General features: G+C 48.1%; 1 protein-coding gene across 2 annotated transcripts in view; it reads left to right on the top strand.

Annotated features, from left to right (window-relative positions):
* SH3GLB1 (SH3 domain containing GRB2 like, endophilin B1) overlaps window positions 1-17,795 on the top strand; it is a 289,157-nt gene that overhangs the window by 48,199 nt on the left and 223,163 nt on the right. The window contains exon 2 of one of the 2 annotated variants that reach the window (XM_086953975.1): window positions 12,855-12,996. The exons of the other annotated variant lie outside the window; for it this stretch is intronic. Coding sequence (XP_086810101.1) covers window positions 12,855-12,996 — 142 coding nt within the window. The remainder of the gene's footprint in view (window positions 1-12,854; window positions 12,997-17,795) is intronic. 2 annotated transcript variants of the gene reach the window in all.

Below are 17,795 nucleotides of genomic sequence, written 5' to 3'. Positions count from 1 at the left end.
ATCAGCGCTTGACCCGCTCGTGCAGGCAGTCATGACCCGCGTCCGCACGAACTCCTGGAGGGATGTGAAACGTTCGCCTCAGGACTCCGACCAGCTCCTTCGCGACCTCGCAGCTTTCCAGCGCGTACATAATGAACTCTCCATCAGTGCCGATGGGCTCCTCTTGAGAGGGGGGAGGATCGTGATTCCACACAAGTTACGCCAAGGGGTCATCAATTTGGCACACGAAGGCCACAGAGGCATAAACGCAACAAAGAAGGCTCTGAGAGAACACGTCTGGTTCCCCACGTTGGATCAAATGGTAGAAGCAACCTTGAAAGACTGCATGACATGTCAGTTGGTCAGTCGAGAGGAACCACCTGCACCACTCCAAATGTCGGAGCTGCCAGAAGGGGTATGGCAACAAGTTGCAGTCGACTTCTTCGGACCACTGCAGTCAGGACAATATATCATAGTCGTCATGGACGAGTACTCACGATTCCCATTTGCACACCTGATAACCTCCACCAGAGCAACGACAGTCATCCCAGTACTGGATGAAATCTTCGCGGCATGGGGCATTCCCCTACGAGTGAAATCTGACAATGGGCCCCCATTCAACTGCCATGAATTTACAGACTTTGCGACCCACCTCAATTTCAAACATCAGAAAATCACTCCACTATGGCCTCAGGCCAACGGCATGGTGGAACGATTTATGGGGACACTTAAAAAAGCAATTCAGCAAGCTGAGCTAACACACCGAGACATCCAACAAACACTGAATGAGGTACTAAGGGCATACCGAACCACGCCACACAGCACTACAAATCAGTGCCCGGCCACCGTGATGCTGGGAAGGGCGCCCGCACTCGACTACCCATGGTGAACACTACACTCCAACCACGAACCATCACTGTTGATCACAACACACTAGTCGAGATGGACCACGAGAAGAAACTCAAAATGAAAACATATGCCGACCGGCGCAGACGCGCTAAGGAAGCTGACATTCAGGAAGGGGACTGGGTGATAGTCCGAAGCGACCGGCGAGCAAAGGTAGACGGTCGATATCTTGACATTCCCCTACAAGTCAGCAAAAGGAAAGGAACTATGATCACGGCAAAGGCTGACCACAAGCAGATAACAAGGAATATCTCGCACTTCAAGAGATGCAATCTACGCAGCAACCACAAGACTTCCTTGAGCCAAGTCTCAAGCTACTCAGCAAGCCAAAGTGATAGCAGTGACCAAAACCGCCACAGTCCCACACGAATCACCAGTGCCGTCAACCATCCCGTCCAAGCACCAGGGCGAGAGAGACGTCCACAGCGCCTGATAAGAAAACCACGGCGCCTCGTTCAAGAAATGTAAAGGAAGGTGAGACTTTGTACAAAAGGGGGAGATGTTGTGTCGTCTCGCCTGACCCCTGTCTTGGGACAGGACAGGCGAACAGGAAAGGACAATAGAGGAAACAGGAACCGGAAACGGAACTAGTCTGTAAGCCAGTGAGAAGCTGGCAGGGAATAAAGGAAGACGTGTTTTCAGCATCTCCGACTCCAGTGTCCTTATTACGAGGGGTATATGTGACAAGCGCTACCCACATACATGTGCTTTTTGATTCATTAAATCTATATACAAAGAGGAAGCTGCCCTTTATTTGCCTTTCATACTTATTGAATGTTTTATAAGACTGTGGCATTTCTAAAAGTTTTTGGGACGTTTATTCTTCCTTACTAGAGCATTGTGTCTAATCCATAAACTTGCATTGCAAATGATTGTAACTGTTTGACAATATTGTTTGAGTGGTTCCATCATGAGAGCATGTGGATCAGTATTTTTCAATTCTATTATTTCGGAAGATACTTTATCTGGCTCCTAAAATGTGGGCTCTCCTTAAGTCAAGAGCAGATTGCCCACGGTGTTCCAAGCTGTCAACACCTCCCAAACTGCATTAGGATTTCTGGAGAGAGCATGTGATTGGAAAGGGGAAACGTGGTTTTAGGCACATATTACTCATTTAAAAGCCGTCATTACAGAGGAATTTAGGGTGCACAGATGAGACTAAACGTTTAATCTGGAAGACGTCCATGCAGGCAGTTGCATAAGCAACCACAGAAAAAGGCTTACTGCATAGCCACAATGCTTAATGCATTATAGCAGCTGCGAAGAAAAAGAGTTTGACACATTTTTGTTTTTGCCTGCATAACCGTTTAAGTCTCAGCAGCACTTACCTTGGAGGAAGAGGATGAGTGAGAGTTGAATTGTGTGTTGAGTAGAAGTTGTTCGCCCTAATGTGGAGAAATGGAATTAGATGTGGACCCTTGATTTGGGGTGTTGTCACACTGAGGACCAATTGAGTAACATGGTCTCCTGAGGATCCTTCCTCTAACTGTGCAGCATTGGCCATTGTATGGTTTGACCAGATGTAGGCCATGGGCTCAGTTTGTCACCACTCATGTTACACCTTCTTATGAAGCCTTGCAAGACCCAAACCAATCTGGGGTTGCTCTTGTTCCGCTAGATGACATGTCCAATCATTTTGAGCTGTGCTGTTCACTTTGGGCCAACAGTAAGGCTAGTTTCCTATTTTTGGTTCCTCTTTGTAATGGCACAGTAAGCATAGGTACAATAGACTGGAATGCTTCCTTGAGTGATTACCAGTGGCCGAGATTAATTCAATGCACTCCATCCATTCTGTTATTCTTTTCTTTCACTGCTTATGCAGTGCAACTAGTCCCCAATACCTGCCTCATTTGGGAGACATCCCTGTCAATGTATAATTTGTGGTCGTGTTGATCATATAAATAGTAATCAACCATAAACTAATAGCCCATTAGGACAACTGCAGTGCAGTAAAGGCTCCATACTGTCAACGTGACCGCAGTCAAATTGTGTCACTCCTAATGAAATGGATTGTTTGGTTTGTTTTTTATATGCAAGCATAACTATCTTGTTTCTAGTAAGTAAGTAAGTAAACTTTTATTGTTTTAGGTTAATTAAAACCAATACAAAAATACATTGAAAGCATGTATCCTCAGGTAAAAGTTAAAAGAAGAAGTTAAAAACAGAGAGCTTTAGTTATAAAAGTAGTAGTGCTAAAAATCAATGTGATAGGGGAGGTGAGCGTTGTTCATTGCATCTTATCTTGGCCATAGTTCCTTAGGTCTGGTCAGGGGCGAATTTGTGGATTATTAGTTTCAGCTCCACTAGTTTCAGGAATTTCACCAACTTCCCATTTAGTTGTGGAAGACCTGGATCAAAACAAGCGAGAACTGCTTGTCTGCATGTGCGAATTCTTTGTTCATTAAAAGCAGTTTTTAGCAGGGCTACTCTTTCCTCTTTTAGCCCTAAGCAGGTGCATAGCAGATGTTCAAGATTTTCGTTCCCTGCACCGCACAGCCTACATTTTGACCCACAGTTCCTTCTCAGCCATGGTTGTAGATGTGGTATGGCTGGTAGGATTCCAAGCCTATGTTTTAAATAGGCTTCTTTGGTTTTCCTGCCGTACCCCAGACCAAAGTAAGCTTGTAGCCTCGGTGATTTATGTGTGCACAGTGTCATCCAGGCGTGACTCCTGTGGGAAAAGGTGGCTTTAATTTCCAAATGTGAGTGTCTTTTTATGCTCTTGTTTACTACATGCTTAAATTGCGCGTGCGGTAGTGGAGTTTCCCATAATTCTTTCAGACCTGTGACAGTTAGGGACTCCTCTAAGTATTCTTTCGCCGGCAATTTGGAGAAGCTGCTCAAGTCTTGCCAGAGCTGATGGTTCAATGTGTTTTCTGGTGAATTCTTTATTTTATGCCAACACTTTAAATATGCCCCTCTTCTTGCAAACGTTTGGCAGGTCAGTCCGAATTCTAGCCGGATCTGGGCGTGTGAGGTGTAGGTTGGCAGGTTATAGAGAAGTCTGTAGGCCTTTGTAATGATTATGTCCTGCAGTTTCGCATCTGTACCTCTTAGAGCCTCACTGCCGTACGTGATAGATGACTCTATTTTGACTTGAGCCACGCGGAGCAGTGGCAGAAGAGTAGGACCATTCAAGTTTGACTTTAGCTGTTTAAGTGTCGTAGCTATCAGCATACCTTTCCTCTTAATGGCCTCTAGTTGGTTTGAATAGCGACCGCCTTTGTCGACTAGGATTCCAAGATATTTGTATTCAGAGCAGTTTGCGACAACCTTCGTTCCAAGAAACCATGTGTGCGGCTTTTTATTCCCAGTTATAGAAAACTTTGGTCTTGTCGATGTTTACTTCTAGTAGGTTTGCTTCGGCGTATCCGTGCAGCGTGTTGATGAGATTCTGGAGACCTTCTTTCGTGTGGCTAACCAGGACCACGTCGTCTGCATAGGATATGCTGGGTAGCGCTTTGCCCCCCAGACGGGGTGCGTGCGCATTGCAAGCCTCTAGAGCAGGTGGCAGGTCGGCTGTAAATAGATTAAAAAGGGTGGGCTCTAAAACGCACCCTTGCTTTAAAACCTTTTGTAGTCGGAATACGCCTAGAGAGGTATGTGCCATTCCCGAGCTTTACCTGAACCCACGTGTTGGTATGCAATTCGATCAAGAGGTTTAGTAGAGGCGCGGGGATCCCCCAAGAGGCCAGTTTTCTCCAAAGGTTGCCCCGGTTGACATTGTCAAATGCCGCCTTGAAGTCCACAAAACAAAGGTGGAGAGCCTGTTTACTCCCCCTTGCCTTCTCGATACGTAGCGAAATTGCCAGCAGATTTGTTGTTGTTCAGTGTCTCTGCAAAATCCCGTTTGGCTAGATGGGATTAAGTTGCGATTTGTTGCCCTTTCGCGCAGCTGGGTCAGTAAGAGCCCCGCGAAGTATTTAGCCTCAATATCCAAAAGTGCTGTCAGGCGGTAGTTTATTGGTAATGTCCTGTCTCCCGCCTTATATATTGGTGAAATGGTTGAGCCCCTCCATGAGGCAAGAAGGCACCCCGAATGGCTAACAGACATGTAGAGGGGGGTCATCGTTTCTGCCCAGTATTCCGGCTCCAGTTTAAAGAGGGCCGGAGGAATTCCGTTTTGCCCTGCTGCGCCATCTTTTCTTCCTTTGGAGATTAGTTTCCTGAGTAAAGCCGCAGTAGTTCCAAATTTGAATTCTTCACATAGTGTTGTTATTTGTGGGGGTTGGACCTCTAGTGCAACATGGGGCTTGCTTGTTATAGCGACCTGTTGGTTGAAGTGTGTGTCTAAGAAAGATTCCCATGAGCATTTAGTTATGTGGGATGTTATTCCACAGTTTTTACGATTTAACATTTTGTTTATTGTGGACCAAAAATGGGCGCTATTGTTTCCCCTAGAATCAAAGTGAAGTTTGGCCCAAAAGTCGTCTTCGTTGGATCTTTTGACTGCCCATTTCAGTTTTTTTAGGTCTTGCCGATGCTGATGAAGCTGTGCAAGAAGAACACCGTCCCCCGGGCTTTTTCTCAACAGTCTTAGGGATTTGTTGATTGCTTTTTTGTGGATTTGTAAGGCCAATTTATGTGTCCTTGAGGTATTCCATGTGACACCGGAGCCAAAAGATGGAAGATGCCGTACAGTTGTTGAGTATTTGTTTGCAAAATCGGCCGTGAATTTTTCCCATCCTGCTACTGGGTTTCTCAAAGGATAGTTTAGGCTGTTTAGTTGAGATTTTGCTATTTGAAGTACCTCCACCGTGTTTGCGACCGAAGTTTTGATTTGTTTAAGGTTTATGGTATAACTGGCATGTGGTCCTGTTGGGTTTGAAAGAATTAGGTCCGGAAGGGCACAAAAAGAGACTTCTTGGGGGCGATGGTCACTATCTCCCTTGTCCCCTAGGTTGAAGCCCAGTACATGGTGAAAAAGTGGAAGAGCGACTAACGTAAAGTGTATTGTAGAGGTTGCGTTGCCGGAGTTGAACGAGGCCACAGATGGAAAATCTTCAGGAAATCTTCCATTTAGAACCCTCAGGCCCATGTGTTCCAAGTCTTCCAGCAGCTCCTTTGCAAGTTTGGAAATTTTACCTTGGCTGCTGAATGATTGGATTGGAATATTCTAGTGGTAAGACTGGGCCTGTATGTCACTGTCTAGGGATGACCCTAAAATACATTGATTAAAGTCTCCGGAAAGAATTAATTGGGTTAGGTTTGCATAGTCATGACATAATATAGGTGGTCCATTAGGCGTTTCACCTCTTGTTTCTTCTTCTTTGGGTTAATGTAGGTGTTGATCAACTGAACCTCTTTCTTCATTCCCCCAAAATTTTATGAAATCCCAACTGTGTTAATAGCCGGAGAGTTGGTGGTGAGTACCTGCACATTGCCAACAGTTGAGATTTTGATGTAGGTTGCTAGGCCGCCTGCCAGCCGTCCGAACTTGCTTTTCCTTGTGGCTGGGGAATGGTAGCAGGTCTATCCCTCTATGTGAACCGGCTCCTCCAGCCATGTTTCCTGGAGGAGGATGATCTCAAATGATTTCACGTATTGTAGGAAGTCTGTGTCTGCTGCTTTGTTGTTGAGCCCATTTAGATTCCATGAGCATAGTTCCAGGTGTGGTGTGGCCGAGTGCAGGCCTGTCTCCGTTAAGTTTCCTTGTCATTGAGGAATACTTGGTGTGTTGCTTATTCTGAAAAGCCAGTGTTCGATCGCGCTGTACGAGTTGGCGATCATTAAGCTGTTTTTAGTCAGCGCTGCCTGAACGTTGTAGGAGATTGACCCAGTGCGCCCCTCAGCACCGACCTTGTCTTCGGAGTTGTTGTAGGTAGTAGCTGCTTAGGTCTCTCCAGCAAGGGCAGCGGATATCCTATGTATGCCGCAGATTTGATCCCCCATGTTTTAAGGAGATTTTCCTCTTTTAAGATTTTATTTGCAATTTCGGAAAAAATCCATGTTGCTTTTATCGCTTCGTTGCCGTAAGTCCTGTCAGTTTTTATGAAATCTATAGAGAGGTCAGCTGAGGATAGGTCGTTAAGCGCTGGTATGGTGCTAAGTAGCCGTAGTAAGTTCCCTCTATTCAGTATGTCGAATGGGCCCTTTGATTCGTACTCTGGAGTGAAAAGGATAATGGTAGAGTTCCTGTTTGGATCATTCGACTGTACTGTTGGCAGGTGGGTAAGAACTTGGGTCCTTAAGTTTCTGTTGTTGGACTGAGGTGTGATTCCTGTGAGAGTGTCCCCGGAGGAGAGATTCTTGGAAACGGGAGCAGATGGAACTGTAGGGATACTCGCTATGGTGGAATATAACGGATTTTGAAGGCACGGGAGCCCTGTTTTCCTCTGTCCTTGAGCTCGAGATCTTTCACAGTGGGTGATAATAGAAACTTCCCGTGCCAAGTCCATACTATGCTTCAGCTGCAGTCCCCTTGGTTCGAATGTTGATAGTAGTTTGATGGGACTAGCATTGTTCTCTTTATCAGGGCCACAGTTTTCCATCGTGTTTTGGTTTCCAGTGTCATTACCATCATCCTGCGTAGATGCCCCTATGGGTGCTACTGCGTGTACTCCATTTGAGGAAGATCTGTACCCCGTAGAGATTAATTCTCCGCTGGTGTTGTTTACTGTAATTGGGCCCAGGTTTTGCTGCTCCTGTCTTTTTCCTGACTTAAAAAGTGGGTAAACTTCTGGCATGCTTGTGGTTTTTTCGTTTTTTACGGCCTTTCCTTTTTTGCTGCCGCCGCCCTTTCACATTTAGGGGCGGCGTATTAACCTTCGGAAGTGGAGAGGAGCTTGTTGTCAGGTCACTCTATGGCAGCACCTGAGAATCCGATGGCGGAACCAGTGCCACCTTGTCTGCAATACTGGCTGTGATGGGCCCTCCTGTTGGTAGTACAAGGAATGCTGTTTCGCCGGGATTGATGTGCTAGGGGCTTACATTGACCCCTTTTGGCAACCCTTCTATCAGAGAGGATACTATTTCTGGAAGTGCTGCCAGTTTGTCTATGATAGGACCGCAGCTGCATACCAGCTTTGCCTCTTGCTGGGCTCTGCTAATTAAAGAGTGTAATTGACCAAGTTTCTCATCTATCCGCCAACAAAGACAGCCAAGGTGTCGAGTAAAATCAGCTGTAGGTCCATTTTGTCAGATTGCAAGTGGAGAGTGTCTACGGTCCGTTGCATGGTGTTTAAACGAATGTCCCACGTGTTTGACGCGTCTGATGCTTGAATCCTGGGTAGGGACATTTTTTGGGTTGTCAGTTTGTTGGGTGTTGAAGACATAGAAGAATTTGGTAAAGCGGTTGAATTTGAAAAAATGTCCTCCCGGTCAGAACCCCTTTTAGTAGGCTGGGTTTTGTTGTTTGATTCCTCTGTAGGCGAGGATGGGTTAGCCAGTGTGGTCGGAATGTATGAGGCAACTAAATCGGCCCACTCCTGTGAACCCAGATAGGTTAAGTTGGCGGGGCCGTCGCTCCCAAAATTTGATATTGTTACCACGTCCTCCTTCCGATGGTCATCGGATCTCTGTTCTTTTGTCGTTTCTTCAGTTGGCTTAAGGTGAAATTTTGAGCTGTCAAGTTGGTCCTGAAGGCTTTTATCAGCGATCAGTGAGCTGTTGGATTTTCTGGGTTATCGCTGCTCAGGACTTCTTGCCATTGAGAGAAGTCCTTGCCGCTACAGGTAGTAAGATTGTGCGAAGAATGCTTTGGTTCCTGACTGTTTACAAGTGAAGGTAAGGTGGTTGGTGTCGGTGGAGAGTTGGTGTAAGTGAGAAAAGAAGATAAATGTGGGGCAGGCGAAACCCCTCTATCGCCTGACCGTGGGGCTGGTGGGCTGCAAATAGGCTCGATTACGCCAATGTGCTGTATCTCGGGGCCAACAAGGCCATTACCCGACGATTACAGACGGTGCAAAATGCCGCCGCAAGATTGCTGTGGAAAATCCCCATCTCCACACCTACCACCAAGTATATCCGCGAATTGCACTGGCTAAAAATCGAGAATCGGGTAAAATTTAAATCCTTATGCCTTATGCACAGGATTTCAACCAACAAGGCACCCAAATACCTACAAAACCTTGTTCAGCCCTACCGTCCATCCCGTACCCTTCGTTCAGCTACAGCCAACCAATTTGTGATCCCTAAAATCAGGCTGGCGAGAATGGGCGGCAAATCTTTTTCATACCTTGGACCCTCCCTCTGGAACACTCTTCCATTGACTCTTAGGCATGAAACTAATCACCTGAAATTCAGGAAGGCCTTAAAAACTTGGCTGTTTAACATCTAGAAACCTGACTGTCTTAATGCACTGAATCATCAGCGCCGGGAAACCCTTTGTTGGGTAGCTGTAGCGCTTTAGAAATGAAATAAATAAATAAATAAAATAAATAGCCTTGATTGTTAGCTCACCTTCACCCACGGGCCCTATTTTCTTCTCCTGCAGGTGGACTCGATGCAGGTAGACCGTCTGCTGTGGAAGAGCGATTCGTAGTTCCACTTACTTGACCCAAGGGTTGGTCTTTTGGCAGTTCACAAGGGGATAGTGGAAGAAGTGAGTCTTGGAGGCCCAGGATTTTCCCGCTGGTCAAAAAAATAGTGGAGAGTGGATCTTTCAAAAAATTAAATTTAGATGTTATTTTTGGTTGTCGAAGGTTGGGGCGAGAAACTGCAGCCGTTGGGGCTTGGTCACTGGACACTCAGATTTCTCCTAGAGATGAGTCCCAACTCCCGCTGGCTTCATTTGCGTTTTTCTTTTTGTTGGCGGTTGCTGCGGCATTCTGATTTGCCTTTCGCTTGGTTTTAGGCTTGTTCTTGAGGTGGACCCTTTTCTTGCCTGACCTCATGCTGAAATTACGCCAGTAAGTTAAGCCAATAAGTTAAGAAAAGCGCTTAACTGTGCAGTCTTTGTTCCAAAAAGCTTATTCAGTGGCCGGTATCGCGGAAGCGAGGTGTAGGTGAAGGGATACAGTCTCGCAATGTACCAGTCTTAGGATTCCACCATCCCCCCCCCACTGTCCGTCAAGCCTCAAGCCACAGGCCGCTGGCCCTCTCTCTTCAGGTCTTCCAATCCAGTTTGTCTAATCAGCTCAGTTGGAACAGCGTCTCATAGTGCTGGCGCTCTTACCGTGGCTCTCTGTTCACCGCGGGGCTGCAGACAAGCTGACTGGCTAAGCTTGCTTCCTAGTGTGACCGGCTGGCCGGCTGGAACGACTATTAAGTTATTGCCCGATGTAGCTGTTAAAGCTGTTATGGCTGTTAGCCGTTGGCTATTGACTGTTGAGCAGCAAAGGGGCAGTGGAGCGGTGTGGGCAGGGAACGTCCCTCGAACCACAAGTCTATGCTTTGCCGGTAGAGGCTGGCGTTTGGTGTTGCTCTGGTGGATCTAGTGACTCTGGTGGATCTAGTGGCTCTGCTCTGGTGAGTCACGAGTCGCTCTGGTCGCGAATCGGGGGTCACGGGTGGGGTCACTGTGGCTCACCTCTCAATGCCTCCCCAATACCGCTGGCACCTCCGCTGCTGCTCCTCTACCTCCGCTCCGCTTCTCTCACTCCACCACTCGGCCACTCCACTTCAGAGCTCCGCTTCCCGAGCTCAGCTCCACTCCGTTGCTTCTCCCGGCACTACTCCTGATCAGCTGGTTCAGCTGATTCAGGCTCCGGTTTTGGCTCCTCCCGAGCCGCAAACGCCGAGGGTCACACAAGCGGTACGGCACGGCACAGCGCGGCACGACTGGGCAGTTGCACGGGTTGGCCTCTGCTCTTTTCACAGTGCCCTCGGGTCGCCGCGGAGCTCAAGGCCGCCGGTATCGCTCCCTCCTGTGATGCCTGGAGCCAGAGCCAGCAACTCCCAACACCGGCACAACCCGGCTACGGTTACGGCTCCAAGGCTCCCGATGCTCCCACTGCAGACCGCCGCCAGAGCCAAATCTTTTTTCTCCTCTCTCGGTTATTCACGGCTATTCACGGCTATTCACGACCAGTGGTCCGCGGCTTGTGGCGTTTGATGCTCTCTGCTGCTCTCTACAGGTCAGCCAAGAAAAGAATGCTGCCAGGAAGCATCAGCATTTTCCCAGAGCCCGGCTTGGGTGTTGTTGCTGGGTGCGTGTGCTAATACTTAACTCACATTGCCTCCGGGATAAGCCTTACTGCTTGCGTCACGTTGCCTAGAGGTTGAGCAGGGGTTGTCTTTGGTGTATAACTCCCTTGTCCTGACTAGAGTAGTGCAAAACCAAATAGATGCCTATTGCACACACCCAATACGCAAAAAGTACAGAATTCTGTGCCTTAATTCTGTGCCTTAATAGACACCCAAAGAGATCAAATTGTAGCTGTCAGAGAAACACCAATGTCTTTATGATTCAATCTTCATTTAATAATCTTGATAGCCAGCCGACACATGTTTTGTCGCGTGGGAATGTAATGATTCCGCGACTCATCAGGGCTGATGGTTTGAGGTGGCGCACTCCAGGTCGCTAGGCCGGTGATAATTCCAACCCGGCCCGCTCGAGACCAGTTAAGTAGAAACGGGTCCTGATTGTATCTGTGCGTTTCTATTTGTGCGCCTCAGGCCAATTCGCTTGTAGGTAGTTCGGTAAAAAACCCTGTTAGTTTTGGTAACAAAAGCAGTTTTGGGATCCTCAAAATGTACGTGATCAACTCATGTGTGAGTGCGAGGTAATTGCTGCCTTGTAGGGTGTGGGTCTTCGGTGCGGAGGCTAATAAAACCTTGTGTTTAAATACAAGGTAAACACTGCCTTGTAGGGTGTTGGTCTTCGGGTGCGGAGGCTCCCTGTAGAGTCCTTGCCCTGGTGCGGGGAGGAAAGTTCGGAGCGTGTTCTCCGTTGAGACGTCAATGAGTCTTGTTCCGGGTTCGGACACTAGTTGCTAGAAGAATGCCAACGTTGTACTCCACATAGCTGCACTTCCCTCTAAGAGCATCTCAGAACTCTGTGGAATCATTTGTTAGACTTAATTTCTCTCCTACCTTTGTGTCACTTTGGACTTGTACAGTCTTTTGTTGCACAGTACACAGGAAACCACATGTGCAAACATTTGGCCCTACAACACACCCAATCTGGGCAAGCAAACGGAAAAATCTATATGACTTCTGAGGGTGACCTTGAACATTATCTTGTATGTTTTCATAATGCACCTTGTTTAACATAGAAAGGGAATAATAAAAGCAAAGCGCACTAAAGTAGAACCTCTGTGTTTACAGAGTTAGCAGGAACAGCCAGCAGTGCAGGGACCAGGTCAGTAGGCAGTGCTGGGGCAGCAGGCAGTGCAGTGACAAGGACAACAGGTGGCACAGGGGGAGCAGGCGGCGCAGGGGCAGCAGGCAGCGTGGGGCAGGGCAAGCAGGTAGCGCTGAGGTATGGGCAGAAGGCCGCGCATGAGCAGCAGGCGGCGGAAGTGTACGGGCAGAGGAGAACAGTACCATAAACTAGGGGCCAGGCAAAAGAGGGGTGGCCCAGACCAGTCTCCTCTGGGCTCTAATGAGCAAGGACACCATTGGGCCAGCTCTTTTTGCGCACTTCCTGTAATGCGGGGAGCTGCAGGCGAACTTTATCCGGCACCAGAAGGTGTGAAAGAGTGACCGCCAGTGGGGCTACTGGAAGTTGCAGTCTGGTCAGGCCTGGCCGGCGTAGTTGGTGGTGGGTGGGGTCTTCAGGCGCTCTCCAGCGTTGGTGAGGCAGGCAGGAAACAGGAGGAGAGACACCTCCTGTAACGAGGGTGAGAGGCAGCTTCACTTCAAATCTCCTTGCTTTAATGTTGTTTTAAAGGAAAATGTCTTAGTTTGTTTCTGACTAGTAGTGTATAAACCAATTTAAATAAAAATGTAGTCTATTATGTTTACAAAAGATACACACATTTGCTACCTTTGAAATTAATACCCGTCACCCGTGATTTCCCTTTAATGCATATATTTGATGTGCTCTTAATTTGTGATGCTGACACACAGTTTCTGTAATTTGACAGTTCACAGAGGAAAAGCTTGGGCAGGCTGAGAAGACAGAATTGGATGCTCACTTGGAGAATCTTTTGAGCAAGGCAGAGTGCACTAAACAATGGACAGAAAAAATCATGAAGCAGACAGAAGTGTTACTACAGCCAAACCCAAGTAAGGTGGATGCTTGGATTTGCTCTTCAGCTTCAAAGTATACTTGTTACTGCGCCATCCTTTCCAGTTAGCGCTTTGCTCATCTGAACTGATTGCACCTCTATATGTGATACATTTAACCCGTGAAATTGAATTGTCCATACATAAATGTTGTACGCTGCCTCATAACTTTTCTTGTGCTTTTGCCATGATTGTATCTTTGTATACAGTCACCAAATCATAACGGCTATGTTTAATTAAAACCTTTAATTTACACTTGAATATATTCTATCATCTTCATCTTCTCTCAAGGCCTAATTCTCAGAAGTGATTTTGCTGTACAGACTTGGAACAATTCATTTAAATATGACACAATTTGCATAATTCTTGTTCCATGGACTGTGCAACTTCAAAATATCTTGCTCTTGTGAAAACAGCTGCGCTGTTCCCTTTGACCGCTAAGTTGCTCCTTTTAGGGGGGGGGGGGGGACGTTAAAGTGGTGGCTGCAAAAGTGCCACCACTTATTGAGGCTCTGCAGGCTGGATGGACAATCCGACAATTATCGTGTTGAGCGAGCAGACATTATTGCCTCAAACCACCAGACTCCAAAACCACCAGCAGTGAACAGACGTGCCCTGGTGAGTGAGAGTCGCATGCCCCGTGGGGGATAAGGAATGCCAGGGAATGGCCACGGGCTCTGCATGAAACAGCAACATGGCAGCCCCGCAAGTTAAGGCTTGAGGAAGGTTGACCAGTGGGACCGCTGAGGCCGGGGGGAGGACATAGAAAAACTATGAACATGTTGTGCTGACATGTCGGCACTCCTTTTCGGTCATAGATCTGAAAATGGACTCCATGTCAGACCGCCATGAGCACATGACTGAGGTCATTTAACGCATCTTCACTCCGGGGGACCAGGGCACTGCCACCTGGGAAAATCTGCTCTGCATGAAGAAAGTGTTTAAAGTGATCAGAAGTAAGAATGAAGACCTCGAAGCGAGTTCGCACCACAATAACGTGCGCATCGTCGGAATCCCAGAGTCCACAGATATGAACAGAGTCGAAGACTACATTGAGGAAATGCTCAGGGCTCTGTTTGGAGGCTCCTAATCACTGGTCTGCGTTGTGAAACGTGCTCACATATCGCTTGGTCCCCGACCACCGCTGGGAGCCTCAGCCAGGCCAATCATTGCGCACCTGCTGAATAACCACGATCTTTATGCAGTGCTGCACGGAGCTAGAGACCTGCGAGGAAGGAGCTATCAGGGCAGCGTGATCTCTTTTTTTTCCCCTGACTTTACCCTAACAGTGCAGGCTGCGAGGAAAGAGTTTGTACTGGAGAAGAGAGTGCTGCAGCAGCAGGACATTAGGGATTCCTTCGTCAGTCCGGCAAAGCTCCATATCTTTCACTCAGGCAAGACTGTGTTTTTCACTGACCCTAAATTAGCCACCAAGTTTGCCTGCTCCCGCAAGCGCCCTGCATTGGCTGCATGTACGGATGGAGGTCTTGAGGGAGGTGATCCTCTCAATGAGAATGACTGAGACTCTGGACGATCTGCAATACACTGGCAGGGCAGCAACATCCCTGGCCGGGCAGGGATGATTCCCCACAATCCACCTACTCTTCCCCAGGATGCCTGTCCATATCGAAATAACTGCACTTGCTCTGCTTGCTCGAAGGATTGAGTGGATTTTCCTTTTGAAGGCTTTTCGTCCATCCGCCCAGCACACAACTGCTGGGAGGTGTCGAGCACCTGGTGTCATGCCCAGGGAGGAGCCCTATGTTTGCTCTAACTGTTGGCCACTGTGGGCCTGTTTGGGGTAGGGGTAATGCCTTTCAGCCACGTTAGGGGGCTGTAGTGGGTGGGGATTGGGCTGGTGGGTGCGGGACAGAATTGGTGAGATGCAATGTGCTCGTTATTGTTTCTTCCTTCCTTTCTTCTTTCTTTCTCTCTCTGATCCCTACACAACACCAATTTGGCGAGGTAATGTGCTGAGAAAGCCCGGAAATGCAAGACCTGTGTGAGACCGCCAAGTGCATGACCACAGTTAAAACAGTAGCGTGGAATGTATGTGGACTAAATGATTGCCGAAAGGTGTGACTGTTTGCGGCATATCTCAATAGGCACGGACTGGACATCTGCTTCTTGCAGGAATTGCACTTAGCGTGCACCAGCTGCACGTGACAACAGGCGGGCTGTATGGGAGATAAATTTATAGCAGGTTACTCCAATTACGCCAGAGGTACAGCTTTCATTCTCCGGAAGGGACTCCCATGGCGCAAACGCACCGCACTATGCGATCCACCTGGTGGTATGTAATTGACGCTGGAGAGTTTGGGAGGCAATTGGTGAGGCTTGTATCGGTATACGTTTCCCAAACCGCACTTTTTCAGTGAGGTTTGGAGGCTGACTGAGTCACTTGGCCCTGGGGCCATACTGTGGGGGGGACACTTATTTATTGTTATTCTTGATTCTAACATGGACCGATCTGTTGATCCACCTGCGGGCCACGGAACAACTGCTATCCACTATGGAACACCATTTCCTGGTAGATGTCTGGCGACGTCTGCATTCACACGGCCGAGAGGGCACCTGTGTCTCTGCGGCGGGCACCTGGTCCAGGATAGATTATGGGCTTGCGTCGCACGATGTGGACATGTGGCTGCTCAGGATTGCCCAATTGGCCCGATCTCTTTCCTATCATGCCAGGTGTTGCTAGAATTCTCACTGCCTGAAGCGGCGCCTAGGCCCTTAAGCCGTCCGGTGCACTCCGTAATCAGGTCTTTTTGGGAGGCAATTCCAGTTAACATAACCGAGTATTTTGAGTTAAACATTGGGACTGTGGAATCTATCACTATTATGTAAGACTTTTAAAGCGGGGTACTTTGAGTCCAATCAACCAGCAACCTTGGGGCGAATTAAAGGGAAAATAGCAGAGGAGGCCACACTCAGAGAGACGCACTACCTGCACAAGGAAGCACATGCCTGCAACTACGAGTAAGGTGACCGGGCATACGCTGTCAGGTCTCCTGAAAAAAACATTGGCTAGTTAATACATAAGCGAACTGCGTAATGGCGACGATGAAGTGATCGCCGACCAGGAGGGCTGTACAAGCAGAAGTAATTTCATTCTATACCTCGCTGTACTCTGCGCGACAGGCGGAGGCACTCCCACTCCTTGAATTGATTGAATTGGCCTGGCTAAGTGATGGGCAGTGCAGCTATCTTGAGGAGCCGTTTTCAGAGGAGGAGGCAATTGGGGTGATTAGGGCCATGACTGGCGACAAAACTTCCGGGCTGGATGGCCTCACAGCTTTGTTTTATAAGAAATATGCAACACGTCTTGTATCCCAACTCCTCAATATGTACTAGGATTCTCTGAAGCGGGGTACAATGCCCCCCTCTCTCTGGGTGACGTTAATTGTCACTATCCTTAAACCCAACAGAGACCTACAGCTATGCGATTCGTACCGGCCGCTGTCGATGATTAATCTCAACAATAAAATTAATACGAAACTTCTGACAATCTGATTGCTCTCCCTACTACCCGCTGTGCTGCGGCCTGACCAGTGCAGCTTCATTCCTGGATGGAGCATCGCTCCTAACCTCTGCATCTTTTTCTTGACTATGCAGGTAGTGGACCACTCTCTTCCCACGGCTGCTGTTTTTTTGACACCATGGAGTGGCCGTACCTATTTACACTCCACTCTCGTATCTGCATCAGCCTCTTCTTTCCAAAGTAAATCGCCCTGCTGTACTCCCCTTGACAGCGAGATTGAGGATCATTCGATCAGTGTCCCCCCTCTATCACAGTGGCTCGGGGTACACAGCAGGGGTGCCCGCTTCCCCTCCTTCTATTTGCAGAGGCGACGGAGCTGCAAGCGCCTAGGCTGAGGCAGCACCAGGCTCGGTGCGGCTCAGATTTGACTCCCTGGGCGAATCTGGTATCTATGTACGCAGACAACGTGGCCCTATACGTCCAACACCAAGAGGAATATTTGGACCCTCTCATTAGGGAAATTATCCAATTTGGTAGCATATCAGGTGTTACAATAAATTGGGGAAAATCCACTGTCTTCCTGCTCACTCCTGCCACTGACCCGTTTAAGTCGGAGTTCCCACTTAAATGGGCAGATTCCCCGGTGAAATATCTGAGGATCCGGCTCAGCTGTAATATAAAAGAACTATAGAACTATAATTATGGCATGCTCATGGACTGACTGGAGGGCAGATTAAAGAGGTGGAAGACACTCCCACTGTTACTGTCGGGCCGGCTGGCCATTGCCAAGATGGTGGTTCTGCCTACGTTTTTGTATGTGTTCGTTAACCTGCCATTCACCCTCACCACTGAATTTAAACGGCGACTACATTTGAATTCGATATCTCTGACATGGGTTGGCAGGCAGCCCCGGGTTGCTTGGGAGATTCTTATGCTTTCGTTAGAGCAGGGAGGCATGGGAGCCCCAGATATGGAACTGTACCATAACTGCGCTCAGGCTCAATTTGGATATCTTTGGGTATACCCGACTCTCTTCATGCACACACTTCCCCTGAGGGTGATTCGGCGGAACTAACACCATTGCACATGGCGATTTTTTTAGACCCCAATACGGTATGCTGCACAGTGTGGTCGTGGCGGGAACTTAAGCGCAGAGCTTGTCTGGAGACTTTCTTTGCTCCCTCGATGTCACTCATAGTTGCCCTTTGCCATGAATACCGTGCCAAATGCTGAGGAAGCTCCAGCTCAAGGCAATGGGCAGGCATTCCCCAGCAGTGCGCTTGGGTATGACAACACCTGGATTCTGAACAGGCGGACC

The sequence above is a fragment of the Lissotriton vulgaris genome, chromosome 1_1 (genome assembly GCF_964263255.1).
Source record: "Lissotriton vulgaris chromosome 1_1, aLisVul1.2, whole genome shotgun sequence".
NCBI lineage: Eukaryota > Metazoa > Chordata > Amphibia > Caudata > Salamandridae > Lissotriton > Lissotriton vulgaris.
Note: the sequence above shows the minus strand (reverse complement) of the source record. Positions and strands in the feature narration are given on the sequence as shown.